The 18,792-nt window shown below is 37.3% G+C and overlaps 3 protein-coding genes across 4 annotated transcripts; 2 read left to right on the top strand and 1 right to left on the bottom strand.

The window, feature by feature from the left end:
* The first annotated feature begins 2,015 nt into the window (after nucleotides 1–2,015).
* On the top strand, nucleotides 2,016–3,151 carry LOC140893553 (chlorophyll a-b binding protein CP29.1, chloroplastic). Its single transcript, XM_073302643.1, has 2 exons — nucleotides 2,016–2,582; nucleotides 2,656–3,151. The coding sequence occupies exons 1-2, from the start codon at nucleotides 2,085–2,087 to the stop codon at nucleotides 3,019–3,021; spliced, it is 864 nt and encodes a 287-aa protein (XP_073158744.1). The 5' UTR covers nucleotides 2,016–2,084; the 3' UTR covers nucleotides 3,022–3,151.
* A 9,556-nt stretch (nucleotides 3,152–12,707) lies between these two features.
* LOC140866674 (HMG1/2-like protein) lies at nucleotides 12,708–14,974 on the top strand. 2 transcript variants are annotated; one of them, XM_073271738.1, is made up of 8 exons: nucleotides 12,708–12,773; nucleotides 13,412–13,502; nucleotides 13,587–13,697; nucleotides 13,831–13,888; nucleotides 13,985–14,029; nucleotides 14,352–14,432; nucleotides 14,527–14,610; nucleotides 14,749–14,974. In XM_073271738.1, exons 2-8 carry the CDS (start codon nucleotides 13,429–13,431, stop codon nucleotides 14,776–14,778), a joined length of 483 nt encoding a protein of 160 aa, XP_073127839.1. In that variant the 5' UTR covers nucleotides 12,708–12,773; nucleotides 13,412–13,428; the 3' UTR covers nucleotides 14,779–14,974. The 2 variants fall into 2 exon arrangements, with proteins under 2 accessions (XP_073127839.1, XP_073127909.1); XM_073271808.1 differs by lacking the exon at nucleotides 12,708–12,773 and adding an exon at nucleotides 12,841–12,869.
* Nucleotides 14,975–15,107: 133 nt separating this feature from the next.
* LOC140866585 (probable envelope ADP,ATP carrier protein, chloroplastic) lies at nucleotides 15,108–18,779 on the bottom strand. Its single transcript, XM_073271644.1, has 10 exons — nucleotides 18,445–18,779; nucleotides 18,037–18,093; nucleotides 17,369–17,431; nucleotides 17,159–17,215; nucleotides 16,992–17,075; nucleotides 16,614–16,682; nucleotides 16,418–16,530; nucleotides 16,153–16,322; nucleotides 15,517–15,595; nucleotides 15,108–15,331 (listed from the first exon to the last, which is right to left on the bottom strand). Exons 1-10 carry the CDS (start codon nucleotides 18,742–18,744, stop codon nucleotides 15,232–15,234), a joined length of 1,092 nt encoding a protein of 363 aa, XP_073127745.1. The 5' UTR covers nucleotides 18,745–18,779; the 3' UTR covers nucleotides 15,108–15,231.
* Between the last annotated feature and the right edge of the window lie 13 nt (nucleotides 18,780–18,792).

Here is an 18,792-nt window from a genome sequence, read left to right as displayed (position 1 = left end):
ACAACGTCACCAAGCTTCCCGGAGATATCACAGTTACCAAAATGGATCCAGGAAGCAGTCCAAGAAACATGGGCAAATAATGATCATTTGTCAAGAGGAGATGTGCTTGAATTATACTTTTTCAGTAAAGCTCCAGAACCAACAGTGAAAGGATCACACGAACCTTTTCATTTCATCAAGCTGAGGAGACCTGATATAAACAGTCATAAATTTATCAAGGATCCTAAAACTGAAGAAATACCCTTGGTGTCCACTTTCGAGGAAAATGAGATCTGAATCGGAAGGGCATGAGATATTTGGGCCTGTCTTACTGAAATGGACAAAGTCAAGTTTTCATTCAAATTTTATCAGAATTCTGTGAATGGATCGTTCCTGTTAAACACAATGACAGGAAAAACTACAGCATATGCGGAAGAACTCTTCGAAAAGAAGAGAAATCTTTTGTGGAACAACAAGCTGTCGGGGAGTAAAGAAACTCGCCGAAAATTTTGTAACATGGCTCATATTGGACGATGGTCAGAGAATATCTGCCCAGAATGCCCAAATCAGAAGGAGCCAGAATTTGAAAAAACCTTTAGACCCCGAACGGATCGAAAGGTTTTTTTCGAGACAAGCAAATGTGGACAAGGACCACCGAAGATGCGTTTTCACAGGGGCCTACTTCAAAAGCAAAAGATGACCCGACAACAATAAAACAGGCATGTGAGGAGAATAAAGCCAAAAGAAAGTGACAGGCATGTGATTCTTTCACTAGTAAAAGATACCATCAATAATGACATAAAAAATATAAGACAGCTGCCTCCTCCACTAAGTAAAAGATGTCATCAATAATGGCATAAAGAAATACAAGACAGCTGTGAGATTCCCTGAAGTTTCTCGGTGAAACGAGTGGAACTATAGCTATAAATACAGGCATTTGAGGAAGTTGAAGATATCGATCATTCCCTTCAGTTTTCTTACAAATAAATTATTGTAATATTTCTCTTTCTATTGTACTAAGTTTTATTTTATGTATTTCAAGAACAAGGCTACTATGAGTAGCTAAACAAGTTATCTTCTCCTCTTCAAAGGAGTTGATTTATGTAATAGTATCATGTCTGAATAATTTCTTTAAAGCCTCTTGTTCTTTCATGCTCATATTTTATAATTAAATTTATATACCATACGCCTTAAGGTAGAAAATGAATTAAAGCTGTGTTGGGTGTCGTTGAAGGAGCATGTGCAGAAACCATCTGTTGCAATTGCGTGGTTGGGGTGTGAGGAGCACTTCGTAAAACTCGGCAGGTATGACCCGACGACATTATGGTCAAAGAGGTATTTAAATTCAATTTATCTTACGGAAGCATGTTGGACCCTAAATCCGGAGTATATCGGCTGGAAACCTTGCGTAACTGATAGTCTTGCATGGCCGGGACTGGTTCGATAGGTATAATAAAGCCACGTACAAAGGATAAATTTTAATTAATTTTAATTCAAAAATAGGGACCACTAGGAAATGAAAATAAAAAAAAAGGTGGGTAGGGAGTTAAGTTAAAAAAAAAATTTGGTAATAGGGAATTTAAAATAATTTGCCCTTTTTTTAACGCGATATATCACCATCAACAATATTATCGACATTAATGAGATAATAAAATAAGTGCGAATGAACCAAGCTAAAAAGAAGAAAAAATCTCAGCCACACGAGAACATTTATAATAGAAAAAAAAACAATATTTTGATATAAAAATATATTTGATTCGAATTAGACGGAATATTTTCATAAAATTAATATATAATAAGACGATAACACCTCAGTTGCAAATCAAATAAATATAAAAAATAAAAATCCAGCCGATCCTAATAATTTCAAACAAACAATTCGTCCAATAATTAGCCAATAAACCGGATAAGAAGCAGATAAGGCCGACCCTCCAACAACCCTCAGATGGATTCACCCGCTCAATCCAACGGCCACCATCCCTCCACCATCGATCTCCATCGCTCACACTTGGGCTCTATAACCCAACCAAATACATCATCGCCACACGCTCAACTCTTGTGACTGAACCTTTTTTCCCCTTCTTTCCTAGCTCAGATCCTCCACCATGGCCACCGCTAACGCCGCCGCCACGTCATCCTTCATAGGTACCCGGCTCCCGGAAGTCCTCTCTGGACCAGGCCGCGTCCAGGCAAGCTTCGCCTTCGGCCGGAAGAAGAAAGCTCCCAAGAAATCGGCTTCAAAGCCCGTTTTCGACCGACCATTATGGTATCCCGGAGTCAAGGCTCCGGATTATCTCGACGGTACCCTCATCGGTGACTACGGATTCGACCCGTTCGGTTTGGGCAAACCGGCCGAGTACTTGCAGTTTGATTTGGACTCGCTGGACCAGAACCTGGCCAAGAACAACGCCGGGGATATAATCGGAACCAGAACCGAGGGTGCCGACGTGAAGTCCACGCCTTTCCAGCCTTACAGCGAGGTTTTCGGGCTGCAGAGGTTCAGGGAATGCGAGCTCATCCATGGCAGGTGGGCCATGCTGGCAACTCTCGGAGCCCTCACTGTGGAGTGGCTCACTGGCATCACCTGGCAAGACGCAGGAAAGGTACGTAAACAGCAGCCTCCTTTGAGAGCTTTTAACAAACACTTAATTGATTCAAAAATATCAATCTCAACAGGTTGAGCTGGTGGAGGGATCATCGTACCTGGGGCAGGCACTTCCATTCTCAATGAGCACGTTGATCTGGATCGAGGTGTTGGTGATCGGGTACATCGAGTTCCAGAGGAACGGCGAGCTTGACCCGGAGAAGAGGCTTTACCCCGGCGGATCGTTCTTCGACCCGCTCGGCTTAGCGGCGGACCCGGAAAAGAAGGCGACCCTTCAGCTGGCTGAGATCAAGCATGCCCGCCTCGCCATGGTGGGGTTCTTGGGATTCGCCGTGCAAGCCGCCGCCACCGGCAAGGGCCCTCTCAACAACTGGGCCACCCACTTGAGCGACCCACTCCACACAACCATTTTCGACACCTTTGGATTTTTCTCTTGAACTCAACTGAGGCTAGCTTTCATATATGTAATCTAGTAAATTTCAATGCTTCTCCTCATCTTGTAAAAATTGCGCCATACCCGACCCGTTTCCACAGTTAATTACTAAATGAGACTTCTAATAATCTTTATCTTACAGTGATTAAGTACCGGATTCATGATACGATTTACAACCAAATTGGCAAATTTTCAAGCAATCGATGACTTATAGTTCATTTGATATTTATTAAATTATGTATTTGAGACCATGCTTCAGATTTGTGACTTATAATCAAGAAATAATAACGCGTTCTCAATCCAGATCGAGCATATATATATATATATATATATATATATATATATATATATATATATATATATATATATATATATATATATGCGTTCCAATCACATGAGCAATCATCATTGGCAATTATATGAGCGATAGCATAACATGACACCTTGTACATCCAATGAGTGATTGTCATGTTAGTTGTTGCTCACGTAGTTGTTCATGGTGATTGCTTATGGTTTTATATTTGTTAATGCTGATTTTATGTTAGCATAAAATCTAAAAATTCTAATATTTCTTGTCAAAAAAAATTCTAATATTTAAACTAATTTGGTCCCTTTTTGTATTAATTAATTTATAACTAATAATTAAAATTTCGTAACTTGTGTATTTAACAATTCAATAATAATTCAACTAGCTTTAATAATTCAATAATCAAGGGGTCCGCCGCGGCTCAACGACCTGCAGTAGTCTATTCATATTTGCACATTCAGATTCTCAATTATTGATCATATCAACCACTCATTCTAAATAATGAAATTTCACGGAGCCATCTATTCGTGATATTGAATTCTTGAAATACATGTAATGTGCATGACCATATACATATATATTTTATTACACATGATATGATAATTTGTGATATATATGATCTTAATCAAATTTACTTTCATTTTTGTAGCCATTATTACTTTCATATTTACTCGAATTAATTTATATGTTTTCTTTAGATTAGTATTTGCAAAAAATTATCTTTTTAGAAAAATGATTACATTTATAAATTGTGAAAATTGAATGGAAAAAAAGAAAAGAAAAGAAAAGAAGAAGAAGTGCGCTGTGTGCAAGATGCCCAGAACCTAAAATGCCATAATCACTCTAAAGAATCATCACTGTGGCAGAAGCATGAACAAAATTTGATGTTAAGAAACACAAAAAGCTATTGCTTTTAAGTTTAAGGGAAACTCACTTTTTTTCCGAATAAGTCTATTTTGAGACGATCTGTGGCGACCCCGGGCTCGACTACTAAATACCATAATTAAAAAAGGTATCTAAAATAAGCAGCAACAATCAACAAGAGAAAAGACAAAAAATTTTAGAAGAAGGCCTCGCTCGATCGGTTGAACTGCATCGATCGAGCGAGCAGAGAGTTTCATTTTTCTGTTTTGAGCAAAAAATGGTCCCGCTCGATCGGTGACGATGCAGTTCAACCGATCAAGCGAGGCCTTCTTTTAAATTTTTTTTTCTCTTGTTGATTGTTGCTGCTTATTTTAGATACCTTATTTAATTATGGTATTTAGTAGTCGAGCCCGGGGTCACCACATGATCTTACAGATTTTTATCCATGAAACGAGTCAAGTCTATCCATAGTTACAATAAAACAGAATACTTGCTCCCAAGGGGATATCCAAGTTAGTGGAGTAGGTGAACTTTAGGCCATACGTCAAGAGTTCGATTCTCCCTGCCAGCACTTTCTTTGTTATCCAAAATATACAAACTCAAAACGTGAATATTACAAAAATAATATTACAAGAAGAAAGAATGATCGTATAACAATTCAATAGTATAACGAATACACAAATACTGAAAAGTATAAAGCAAACAAGTAAGGAAATAGTCAAGCAAACCGAGGCCTGTAACTAGTACAGTTTTCTTAAAACAGATTCGTCCACTCCACTAGATGCTTGAGAATCAACACGTACAGACGTGTTTCCCAGGATACAACGGAAAAACCAGTAGCAAACTAAACACAAATTCACTACTCCGGCGAGCTTGAATCGTATCTTCACTTTATCACCAAAATTTAACGGAGGCCAAATGAAAAGCTAACAATATGAAATACAAGAGACTACTTGAATGAGATCTTCAATATTGTGTGCAGAAATTGTTTTTCAAAAATTGTATGGATTGAGAAAATGAGCACACTATTTATAGGCTTCAAAAAGCATACCAAGAGTCATACAAGTTTAATTGACTCAATTAATCTTGCAATAAACTCAAGAATATGGAGAGCCAAAAGTCTCCAATTAACTCAAGAATGTGGAGAGCCAAAAAACACTCTCACATTCATGAGCCATAATTTTTCATTCAAACCTATTTTTTTTATTTAAAATTTCCAACAATCCCCCACATGAATGAAAAATTGATACAAATCTTGGTGATAAAGCTCTACAGTTGAATCATGCATAGGATAGGTATGTGTTATCCTTTGAACCTTCTCTTGTGAAATATATTTGCTTTACTAGCTAACCAGTAGACATGATGTCCTTGAACTGTTCTGCCATTTGTGTAAATTAAGATACACTTCACACAGAACACTCGCCGATACTATTCAGTTCTCATGATTGTGTTCGTTTTGGCCATGAACACCAGCCTGGTTCTGTGAGAGGGTCTAGAATTGAGCCTTGCAATTCCTTCGAAGCGGCCCCACTTCTCTCTCACATAGGTGATTCTATGTTGAATTTCATCAGAATCATTAAAAGTTATATGTTTATCCTCAACATTCACTGTTTGCAATAGGAATAGACTAAGGATAACCCCCACAGTGATCTACCAAACCAGTGCGATTAGGTTGTCCCATTGAACCTAGTTCTTGGGATCTCCAGTCATCATAGGTTGGGTTTTCCTTCGCACTAATTTATTCCATAGGCTTCAGTCCCATTCCTTTTGAAGATTTTTCAACTAACTCTCTATTTAACACTTTGGTTAACGGATCCGCTATATTATCCTTTGACTTTACATAGTCAATAGAGATAACTCCAGTTGAGAGTAATTGTCTAATGGTGTTGTGTCTACGACGTATATGTCTAGACTTTCCATTATACATCTTGCTTTGTGCCTTTCCGATCGCAGATTGACTATCACAATGAATGCAAATAGCCGATACAGGTTTCACCCATCCTGGAACATCTTCTAAAAATAGACGCAACCATTCAGCTTCTTCAGCACACTTATCAATTGGAATAAACTCAGATTCCATCGTGGATCTGGCTATTACAGTTTGTTTAGAAGATTTCCAAGCAATTGTTGCACCTCCTAAAGTGAATACAAATACACTTGTAGATTTTGAGTTTTTCATATCAGATATCCAGTTTGCATCACTGTATCCTTCAATAATAGTAGAGTATCTGGTATAGTGCAGCCCATGGTCACGAGTGTATCTTAAATACCTTAGCAATCTTATAATTGCTTTCCAGTGTTCATCTCCTGGATTACTGGCGAATCTGCTCAATTTGCTTACTGCATAGGCTATGTCTGGTCGTGTACAACTCATTAAGTACATCAGACTACCAATGACTCGAGAGTATTCTAGTTGGGAGATACTCTCACCCCGATTCTTCGATAGATGTTGACTCGTATCTATCGGGGTTCTTGCCAATGCAGAGTCATCCTTATTGAATTTCTCAAGTATTTTTTTCACATAATGTGATTGACTTAGAACCATCCCTTCAGTTCTATGGATTTTAATTCCAAGGATGACATTGGCTAATCCCAAATCTTTCATGTCGAATTTTGAGTTTAACAATTTCTTAGTGGATTTGATCATCTTATCATTGCTACCGATGATTAGCATGTCATCTACGTAAAGACACAAAATGGCATAGACACTTTCAGTGTTATTTACGTATACACATTTGTCACACTCATTGACTTTAAATCCACTTTCTAGCGTGACTTTGTCAAATTTTTCGTGTCATTATTTTTGTGCTTGCTTTAAGCCATACAAAGACTTCACCAATTCACAACCTTATTTTCTTGCCCAGGTGCAGAAAATCCCTCAGGTTGTTCCATGTAAATTTCTTCTTCTAAATCTCCATTTAGAAAAACAGTTTTTACATCCATTTGGTGTACTTCAAGATTCCGCAAGGCGGCAATTGCAAGTATCACTCGAATTGAAGTTATTCTTGTTACTGGAGAATGTGTCAAAGTAATCAAGCCCTTCACGTTGAAGGTAACCCTTGATTATCAATCTGGCTTTATACTTATATATTGTTCCATATGATTTCATTTTCCGTTTAAAAATCCATTTATAACCTAGTGGTTTGCTTCCCGGAGGAAGGTCCACTAGTTCCCACATATAATTTTTCAAAATGGATTCTATTTCGAAATTTATAGCCTCTTTCCATTGAGGTCCTTCAGATGAATTCACAGCTTCCTTGAAGCTTTGAGGTTCACTTTCCATCATGAAAGTGGTGAATTTATAGCCTCTTTCCATTGAGGTCCTTCAGATGAATTCACAGCTTCCTTGAAGCTTTGAGGTTCACTTTCCATCATGAAAGTGATGAAATTCGGACCAAATGATTTCTCAGTTCTAGCTCTTTTGCTACGTCTAGGTTCAACCTCGTAGTTAACCTCTTGTTCTTTTTTCATTGTCTCATGTAATCTTTTGGATGAACTTGGTTCTTCCTTAGATTTGCAAGGGAACACATGTTCAAAGAACGAAGCATTTCTTGATTCCATTATCGTATTCTTATGAATGTCGGGAATTTGAGATTCATACACAAGAAATCGATAAGCGCTACTGTTGTGTGCATATCCTATGAAAATGCAATCAACAGTTTTGGTCCAATTTTTACCTTTTTCGGAGTAGGTACAGCTACTTTGGCAAGACACCCCCACACTCGCAAATATTGGTATGAAGGTATTCTTCCTTTACATAATTCATATGGGATTTTATCTTGCTTCTTTCGGGTTATCTTATTTAAAAGGTAATTAGCTGTCAGAACAACTTTCCCTCATATGTTCTGTGATAAACCAGAACTCAGTAACAGTGCATTCATCATTTCTTTCAAAGTGCGATTCTTTCGCTCTGCGACACCATTTTGCTGAGGAAAGTAAGGTGCATTTATTTCGTGTCTGATACCATGTTGAACACAAAACTCAGCAAATGGTGATTCATACTCTCCTCCACGATCACTTCTTAGCACCTTAATTTTCTTGCTAAGTTGGTTTTCAACTTTACTATTGTAGTGGACAAACTTTTCAATAGATTCATCATTACTTTTAAGAAGATACACATAACAATATTTTGTGCTATCATCAATAAAAATAATGAAGTATTTGTTTCCACCACGTGTTTGTACTCTTTTTAAATCACATAGATCAGAGTGTATCAAATCAAGGGGTTCACATTTCCTTTCAACTGTTTGAAAAGATGATCTTGTTAGTTTTGCTTCAACACAAGTTTCGCATTTGTGTTGTGTATAAATTTTGAATGTAGGAATGTTTTTCAAGTTAATTAATCTACGAATCATATCATAATTAACATGTCCTAGTCTACCATGCCACAAATTGGAATACTCAAGCAAGTAAGCAGAATATTTCATCTTATTGATCACGGGCTTAATAGCCATTACATTGAGTTTGAACAAACCATTGCTTACATAGCCTTTTCCTACAAACATTCCACTCTTAGACAAAACAACTTTATCTGACTCAAACACAATGCGAAAACCATGCTTGTTAAGCAGTTACCCAGACTCCAAGTTTTTACGGATGTCTGGCACATACAACACATTGTTCAAAGTCAGCTCTTTTCCAGAGGTCATCTTCAAAACCACTTTCCCTTGTCCCTTGATTTCAGAAGTTGCAGAATTTCCCATGAACAGCATTTTCCCGTTTATGGATTTCTCAAAATTTGAAAACATCTCTTTGTCAGAGCAAACATGGCGAGTGGCACCAGTGTCAATCCACCACTCCCTTAGATTTGAACCAACCAGATTTACTTCAGAAATGATAGCACAAAGGTTCATGTTTGAAACCTCATGGGATATGTTCTCCACCATATTCACCTCTCGGTTTTTCTTTGGCTTCTTCCACTCAAAGGCCTTGTGACCAATACCATCACAGTTGTAGCATTTTCCGGAGAACTTCTTCTTCTTAATGCCTCCTTTTGTTTGAAGGATTGAAGTGTTTCTTTTTCGAGCTTTGGCCATGCTCGACAACATTTGCTATAGCAGCAACTGGAGAAAACATCGTCTTTCAGAGCTCTTGTTGTCTTCCTCGATACGAAGTCGAATAATGAGTTCTTCAACATTCATCTCCTTTCGCTTGTGTTTCAAGTAGTTCTTGAAATCCTTCCATGCCGGTGGTAGCTTCTCAACAATGGTCGCCACTTGGAAGGATTCGCTCAACGTCATCCCTTCAGAGTGAATCTCGTGAAGAATCACTTGGATCTCTTGAACTTGGCTGATAACTGGCTTGGAATCCACCATCTTACAATCCAGAAAGCGGCCTACAAGAAACTTCTTGGCCCCCGCATCCTCGATTTTGTACTTTCGTCAAGGGATTCCCACAGCTCTTTGGACGTTTTCTTTTCGCAATACACATTGTAGAGCGAATCTGCCAATCCGTTCAGCACGTAATTTCGGCATAGGAAATCAGAATGATTCCATGCCTCCAAAGCACTGACGGATTCAACATCTCCCTCACCCTCCTTGAGCTTAGGAGAATCCTCCGAGAGGAATCTGGCCAGGTTCAGCGTCGTCAAGTAGAAAAGCATTTTTTGTTGCCACCTCTTGAAGTCCGCACCAGTGAACTTCTCTGGCTTTTCTCCGTGACTGTTTGGAACAGGAACGACAGCACCACGTGGGGCAACAGGAGGAACGACACGATTTGGAACCGTGACAATAGGGGCAACTGGATTTAGGGATGGCAACGGGGCGGGTTTGGGCAAACCTGAGACCCGCCCCGCCCCGTTGACCCGGCGGGTCCAATCCGGGTTAGACCCGTTGGACCCGCCAAATTAAAAATAATTTAAATTTTATTAAATAAAAAATTAAATAAATTAACAAATTAACAAATCATCATTAAATTTATTTTTAAAATTTATATTAATAACATTTAGGACAAAAAAATATTCCTACAAGTTAAAATATATCAATTTTTTATTTAATTAATAATTAATAACAAAAGAAAAATCATAATAATATATTTTCATATTAAAAATATCATAATATATTAAAATTATTTAAATTCAAAAATACTATAAACTCAAATTAGGGATAAATTATTGATTATGTAATATAAATAATATAATTATATATTATTAATATATATACATGTATATTTTATATTTGTATTAAAGTATATTTAATATATATATTTTTGGCTGGGCGGGTTCGGGGCGGGTCCGACCAAACCCGTGACCCGCCCCGGATCCGCATGTAGACCCGCTTGGCCGGGTCTAAACCCATCCTAGCGGTTCGGGTTCAATGCGGGGCCGGGTTTAGACCCGACCCATTGCCATCCCTAACTGGAGTAGTCTCACTTGAAGCAGAATCCATTTCTGAAACAAATCACGTAACGAGTACTAAAATCTGTTTTAAGTTTGTTATCCAAAATATGCAAACTCAAAACGTGAATATTACAGAAATAATATTACAAAAAGAAAGAATGATCGTATAACAATTCAATAGTATAACGAATACACAAATACTGAAAAATATAAAGCAAACAAGTAAGGAAATAGTCAAGCAAACCTAGGCCTGTAACTAGTACAATTTCCTTAAAACAGATTCGTCTACTCCACTAGATGCTTGAGGATCAACACGTATAGACGTCTGTTTCCCAGGATACAACGGAAAAACCAGTAGCAAACTAAGCACAAATTCACTACTCCGGCGAACTTGAATCGTACCTTCACTTTATCACCAAAATTTAACGGAGGCCAAATGAAAAGCTAACAATATGAAATGCAAGAGACTACTTGAATGAGATCTTCAATATTGTGTGCAGAAATTGTTTTTCAAAAATTGTATGGATTGAGAAAATGAGCACACTATTTATAGGCTTCAAAAAATATACCAAGAGTCATACAAGTTTAATTGACTCAATTAATCTTGCAATAAACTCAAGAATATGAAGAGCCAACAGTCTCCAATTAACTCAAGATTGTGGAGAGCCAAAAGACACTCCCACATTCATGAGCCATAATTTTTCATTCAAACCTATTTTTTAATTTAAAATTTCCAACATTCTTGGACTAGCCTGTTGCACAGGGTTTGCCCAGTGTGGTTTACCTGACTAGCGTAATTTGCAGACTATTGCGTTAGTCCGGAGGTTTACCCAGAGCGCATCGAAAGATCGCGGCTGCAGGTTCCCACGTAAAAAAAAACGTAATACTTTTTGCATAAAAAATAGTACATTATCATGAGTGACCCAAGTAAAATATATGTCTCACAAAAATTATCCTTGAGATTCTCTCAAATAAGATTTTGTGTTTTTTCAAAAGATTGAAAACTCGGTCTTATTGTTATGTTGGCAGTTCATGAGCAACTCACAAAATTTAATATTTTATTAATATAATAATATTATATATTTCGAATGAAAACTTGAACTTGAGTTCTGATTTTAACCAAATTCTAGCAATAAAATTCAATTACTCAAGTTTTGAATAAAACTCGAGCAGGATTCTGGAGTTTTTCTTGAAACTCGGATCATCCGATAGCGAAGAAGTCGTGGGAACCACCAAACTCAGGACAATTATGATTAGATGTCGATGCGAGCTTTGATATATCAAAAAAAAATTTCAATGTGGAGATAACGGTGAGAGACAACCGTGGTTTGGTTCAGGGAACATCCGCCAGTATTATCTGTAACCCGGGATCAGTCAAAGGTGCAGAACTACAAGCCATCATTAATTTTGGAATGGATTTTTGTTTAAGACATGATTTCGATAATGCGTGCATTTTCTCGGATTCGTCGGATTCGTCACAAGTAGTCCATGCGGTGATCCATTCCTCTGAGGATATTGGCCCCGAAAGTACACTTACCTTGGATATTGGACCATGGTGCATAACACTAATCCTTGGAAGAACTTGAACTAAGTATTGGACAAAACAATGATTATTAATCAATCAATGTGTTATCTTTCACATCAAACGATGCCCAACTTGACTACTCTCTTGTTAATTAATCAAAGTGTTTTATGTTTAAAAAAACTAAAATGTTTAGTAATAAGTGATAAGTTGTTGGTGAACACTATTATTTTTATTTGTCATAATTTTTATTCTCACTCGCATCGACTATCATTTAAAATTTCACAATTAATCAATCAAATAATATAAGCTGTTTAATGCTTAACATAAGTATAAAATTTATGTATTTAAATTTTTTAATTTCATTCAAATTAATTTTTTTTTATTATTGAAAAATTATATATGTTTACACAACACCTTTTCGAGTAATTCCGACTAGTATTTCTAATTTTTCAACGCCTTAGAAAAATTGAATGACCCTATATCCAAAAATAAAATAAAATAAAATAAAATAATATAATGACGGTTATAAGTGATAGAGGTAAGAGCCAGAGGATAATGGAACAGCCCAGCAAAGTAGTAAAAAATAATTAAATAAAAAAATTCCAAGTAACCGGCTAGTCCGGTGACTCAAGTGGATTTGTTCCACTCTGGTCCCTCGATTCTAAAATTCTATTCTTTCTCCTCTTAGACTCATTCAGCACCGATCTCTTGTTATCTTTCTAGGTATGCTTATCTCTTTTGTAATAATTATCTGTATTTTTAGTTTTCCTTGCCTAAATTCATACATAGAACCAGTGCTAGTTTGTTCTTTGTTTTAAGGTCCTTAATTCTGTATGAATTCTGATAATTCTTGGAATATTTATTACTTTTTTTATTTTCCCAATTTCCCTTCAATTTGAATGCATGACTTTGTCCGTTCGTGTGCTGTATGTTAAACATGATAAAGGGTGGAGATGATTTGTTTATCATAGTTTGGAAAATCAGTTTGTGATTTTGTTTTGTAAAAACTTTTTTTCCCCTTTTCCATGTTATTTCTCCATTTTCTTTTGTTAAAATAACTTTTTTGTTGCATAGGCCAATAAAGATTTTGATCTAAACCTTTATGTTGCTTATATAGATTTTGTCAAGCAGTTGAAGTTTTCGCTGCGATTGTGCGCGCGCCGCGTTGACTTTTTTTGATGTACATAAGCAATGGCTTTATTTATATTTTGCTTCCTTCACCAAAAAGTGACTGATGATTTGTTTATGTTCTTGGTGGTGTTGTATGGAATATAATGGTTTCTGCTAGTTGAACACAAGCTTTCTAGCTTGTAGGTATAAATTTAGTAGCAATTCACGGTGTATGGTGTATATATATGTAGGTGTTTACCTTGTTGAAATGAAGACTGGCGGCAGGAGTAAAGGGGCTGCAAAAAAGGACACGAAAGAAGCATTGAAACCGGTTGATGATAGGTTGGCCTTGATTTGGAAATGGAACTTGATATTATGTTGTATTAGATGAACTGTATTCATTCATAGCACTTTTGTTTGTTTCAGAAAGATTGGGAAAAGGAAGGTTGCTGCGAAGCCAAGTAAACCAAAGGCTACAAAGGCCAAGAAAGACCCTAACAAGCCCAAGAGGCCCCCTAGTGCTTTCTTTGTGTTCCTGTACGAATCATCATTTTACCTTCTTTTTTTTTTTGGTGTGCGCATGGATGGCACGAGCATCATAGTATTCCATTTTTCAGATTTTGTATTCTATATGGGCTATATGGTTGGTTATTCAATGGTTTTATTGCAGTGAAGAGTTTAGAAAGACTTTCAAAAAGGAAAATCCTAATGTCAAGGCTGTCTCAGCTGTATGTTGTCTGTACTCCCATTTTCGCCAGTGATGTCTTTTGCAGATGTGTTTTTGACGAAGCTGTGTGTTTGGATTTTGTTTTGCATATTTCTAGGTAGGGAAAGCTGGAGGAGAGAAGTGGAAATCGATGAGTGCAGCTGTAAGGACTAAAAACTCTATTCACTGCATGATCATGATATGCTGGAATTTTTTATTTTTATTTTTTCAAAATTCTAACGATTCAAGACTATATGAGAAGTATTTGCTAGTATTTGCTCGTGGTGTAATCATACATGTTACACACGCATAGATATATGATATATGTTCATTATGAAATGATCGTTAACCAGAGTATTTCAAGTATGAACCTGAACCGATGAATCTTGGGTATTAAATTTATCTGGCATGCTGGCATTTTGACAAGTTGATCTGTATGAAGCTACAGTTTTTGACTGTATCATTTATTACAAATGCATCCTTAGGAAAAAGCTCCTTATGAAGCTAAAGCTGCGAAAAAGAAGGCCGAGTATGAAAAACTAATGAATGCCTACAACAAAAAGCAGGTGTTTTTTTAATTCTCTTGATTGAGATATAACATCTTATACTAGCATGTTTTTACCTGCATTCATAAATGTTTGTCATTCATAAAATCGCCAGGAGAGTTCTGCTGATCAGGGTGATGAAGGATCTGAGAGGTCAGCATCCGAAGTTCACGATGATGATGATGATGAGAGCGAACACGTATGTTTATGATGCCATTATGATATTTGGAAAGCAACATGATTAAACACTAGACATATGATTGAGTATTGTATTAATGAGCTGTTTTCTGCTATTCTCGCATCCAGCTAAATGTTATGAACTGTTGCTTCTGTGTAGGACGATGATGACGAGGATGATGACGAGTGAGATTCGCAACACAAAAAATCAGACTCAAGGTGGATCTCTGACTGAGATGGTTATGTATGATTTGGATTGTGAAAAAGGACAAGTATGAACAATGTAACTTATGTATAGTGTATGTATTTCATCTCAGTTATGAGAATGTAATTGGTCAACAGATTTGAATCAAAACCACCGTGGCATATATGTCGCGTTTACAGTAGGTAGAAGCCAACTAAATACACAATCCTGTGAACACACAGGACCTCAATGGATCGTATCATGAAATTACTATGGGAACAAAAAATGTACGGATAAATTGTCAAAAATTTCAAGCATGTTTCTAGCCATTTCAGCTGATTGTTCCCTAAAGCCCCAGGGTGCCGAAACAAGATTTTTGAAGACATGGATGCTTACATGCTAAGTGTACGCAAGACATGGCCAAACATCTTACAGCAATATGTTTACAACTCCATAACTTCAATCTTGTTTCTTGCCGTTCTCCTCCATAAATTTTTGTAGCTCTATCTCCCCTGCCGCAATCAGACGTTTGGCGGTGTCGAATGTAGTAAGCTTTATGCTGTCACAGCAATAGAAATGAAATTTAGAACAAATGCATTTATAGGAAACATGTGGTTATATATCAAGAACTGACAAAAGGATGAACGACCCCATAGGCCATAAAAGAGAAGAAAATAAAGGAATAACAGTAGGGATAGCTGCGATTCAATTCAGGGCAATTGAATGCAAGAAAAAAAGATGAACCTGCTGTTAGGTAAAGTCTTCAATGCATTAGGCAAGAAACCCCTGTACAGCCCCAATAAACCGTCACGAGCCACAATGCCTAACGCAAATTGACATTCATGGAGACGTTAGCGTATCGAGCCGTGTGGAAACACTACAAGGGCATCACACCATCTTAAATATTCAATGCATGTCCAAGAATACCTCGTGACTGTATACCGCTTTCACTCCATAAAAATAACCCTGTTGCTACCAGTGCTTTTAACGAATCATAAATCAAGTACAGATCCATGAAAAGGCCAAATCAAACTGTTCAATTTCCAAGTTTTTCGTTCTCATGTCCATATCAGATAAATATAGACTGAATATGAAAATATCATTTTTTTTTTTGTATTCAAGAAATGTTCATTTTCGCACTCAGAAAATTGTTTTGAGCCACAATCAACTAACTTTAAACTAATGAATGCATACCTGTTGGTCATGAACAAACAAAAAAACTCACACCTAATGCGCTCTTCTGTGAGAAACTTTAGCTATATGGTTCAACAAAAATGGTGGCAGCACTTTGCCACACCAAGGGTGACATCTTCAAATTTTTTTTGAATTTTGAAAGAATCGACATGCATGAACCCATCAGTGCAGCAACATATATATTACCTGGGATGGCATCAAAAATTGTCTTGAAAGGAGAACCCCTCATTTGCATTTGCCGCCTGACTGTATCCAAAGGATAACACATGACTGTGGCTATGGTAGCTGAAACGAGTGCTGTTGCCAGGGATATTTCAGTCCTCTTTTGATATTTATCTGGCAGTGCCTTCTTCACCCTGGCGTTCAAGAGCACATGAAGATTAAGACCAAATGTATTATAGTTATTCTGCCTAAACAAAAATAAACTTGAGATCTGAAACAGCAAGCTCACAAGTCAAAAACGCAAAAATTCACGGCAATGTAAGGCGCAATTCCGATAAGAGAAGGCCCTAGACCCTTATAAAAGGATGCAAATCCTTCCTCTCTAATCATATTTAGTGAAACCTGCAAATCAAAAGGCTGGAATTAGTCACAATACAATGGGAGCTGTCTGAGTGGAAAAATTATCGAATAACAAGTAAGTTTACCTCTGTCATTGTTTTATAGCCGGGTTCAACAGCTAACCTCAACCTAAGGACATCTAACGGGTAAGTAACCTGGACAAAGATGTTTGAGACACAAACACATGTTGAAAGAAAATAGGCACCTGTGAGAAACATGTGTGTCTGTGTGTGTGAGAGGGAGAAAGAGAGGGAGGGGTAGGGGGAGGGGAGCATTTTTATGCAATTGTAAATCTCCGATTAAAATTTTATTATCCACACATAAATCAAACTGTGATCGTTTTTTGCTTTTTTAACCCAAGATTTCTCTTACCATAACATTCTCTTGAGCACTTGAGAAAAAATACTCTAATCAAATCATCCGATGCATTATATTTCAAGTCGATCCACTTTTTTTTAACTTACAAAAGTTGAAGTCATGCCAGCACAAGCACCTGCTGCTAATCTTCCAACTACAGAGAGTTCCCCATCCTTTCCACTAAATAGTTTCTGAAACACAATAAAGCACAGTTGATCCACTCAACCCCAAATAAGCCTGACTATTTTCCTTTAGAAGATTGTTGCACCACTACCTTGTAAGCTTCATAGGCAAAAAGCTGTGCCGCACTATAAGGTATAACTCGTATCACCTAGAGCATTTACAAGTTAAAAAACTGCTATAAACTGAAGTTTGAAAACTAAAAAATCCGACTAAAAATAGGGGTAAAAGGACGGAAGGAATTCTGTGTGACTGCAGGAAGCAGCACGTTTGAAATATTTAGAAAAGTAATGGAACACCAAACCTGGGGAAGGTTTCCTTTCCAGTACCCTTTTAAGCCTTCTTCCTTCCCAATCAATGTGAAGGCCTAAAATACACATTCAGAAGGTTACCTACCACATAAGAGGATGTTCAACAATATGGACATAAATTATTGGAAGAAACGATACGTGAATGGAGCATCAAATCAATTGCAGAAGTACATATAGAAAAGTAGTACCGGATAAACTTGAGCCTACGAAAAAATGATGGAAATAAAAGAAAATTTTCCATCATTTATAAGGGGAGTCAGGCACCTAAACCATATGTAAGTGAAGGATATCATCTGTTCACCATCCCCACCAGGTGGAGAACAGAAAAGGTGTGGAATTAAATGAAGAGATTACCCATGTTGAAGTCAAGATATGTTATGGACTGTAGAGTTCAGATAGGAGTATCTAGAACAGTTATCAGCGTGTTTATCATACTTGCAATTAAATCCAGCAGACTGAGCATTTTCATGGAGCTTCACAACTCTAGAGCATATGATCATGATGAACAAATAAATGAAAGATACTTTGGTCAACAAAAACTGAACAGTGGTGATACCAAATACAGTTTCCCATTAATAAAGAAAGTGGACAAAACGGGAATTCTGGAACCATGTTACTTAGATAACTAGAATAACAGTGAAGAAAGATGCCATGTAGATACCTCGATAAATCCGATTCCTTTCTTTGCAGATTCTTGGCCAACTCTGAGACCGTGTGTCTGAAAAGATACGTAATATAGTGTTACCGGAGACGTAATAGGGAACAAACATATTGAATGCAAGAATATTAAGAACGACGAGGATATTCAAATTCATCACCTTACTTCTTATTTTCTAAAAGTTTGTGCAACTAGATACATTCTTATATATAAGAACAATGAAATTTCTTCAACAGAGAGTCGGCTTTTGTACGCTATTTGGCATACGCGACGACGCCCAATAAATACCAAAACTAAAGAAGCAAACTTGCAACAAGAAACTCAGAGGTGAAGGCAAAAGTAAAGCATGAGGATTTCGCAAAAACCACCAAAGTTACAAAACTGTATCCAAGAAATTCAGATAAAAGTCACCTGCATGAGCAGCTTAATACGGTCGAGCGGTGCGGTGAACGTCTTAGAGGCAGCACCTGCAACAGCCCCGGCAGCGAAAAGTGCAGCTTCTTTGGGAACCAACGCCAGAAAAGCCAACGGGTGGTCCATAAGCTGAGATAAAGGCGGCGAAAATTCCTTTTCGAGTCTCTTATCCGCCACCGAAATACAAGCAAAATTGTTGGTGACGCCAGTAAACAACCCCTCCTTCCATTGGTCCCGCTCCGAACAAGTATTCGAGTCCAGACCCGGAATGCCTCGCCACAGTAATTTGGCTCTCATTTTCGCTGGAGATAAGGTGTGGAATGCACACAAGAATTCACAGGGAAT

The sequence above is a fragment of the Henckelia pumila genome, chromosome 1 (genome assembly GCF_033568475.1).
Source record: "Henckelia pumila isolate YLH828 chromosome 1, ASM3356847v2, whole genome shotgun sequence".
Lineage (NCBI taxonomy): Eukaryota > Viridiplantae > Streptophyta > Magnoliopsida > Lamiales > Gesneriaceae > Henckelia > Henckelia pumila.
The sequence above is the reverse complement of the archived record's forward strand: the minus strand, read 5'-3'. Positions and strand labels throughout refer to the sequence as shown.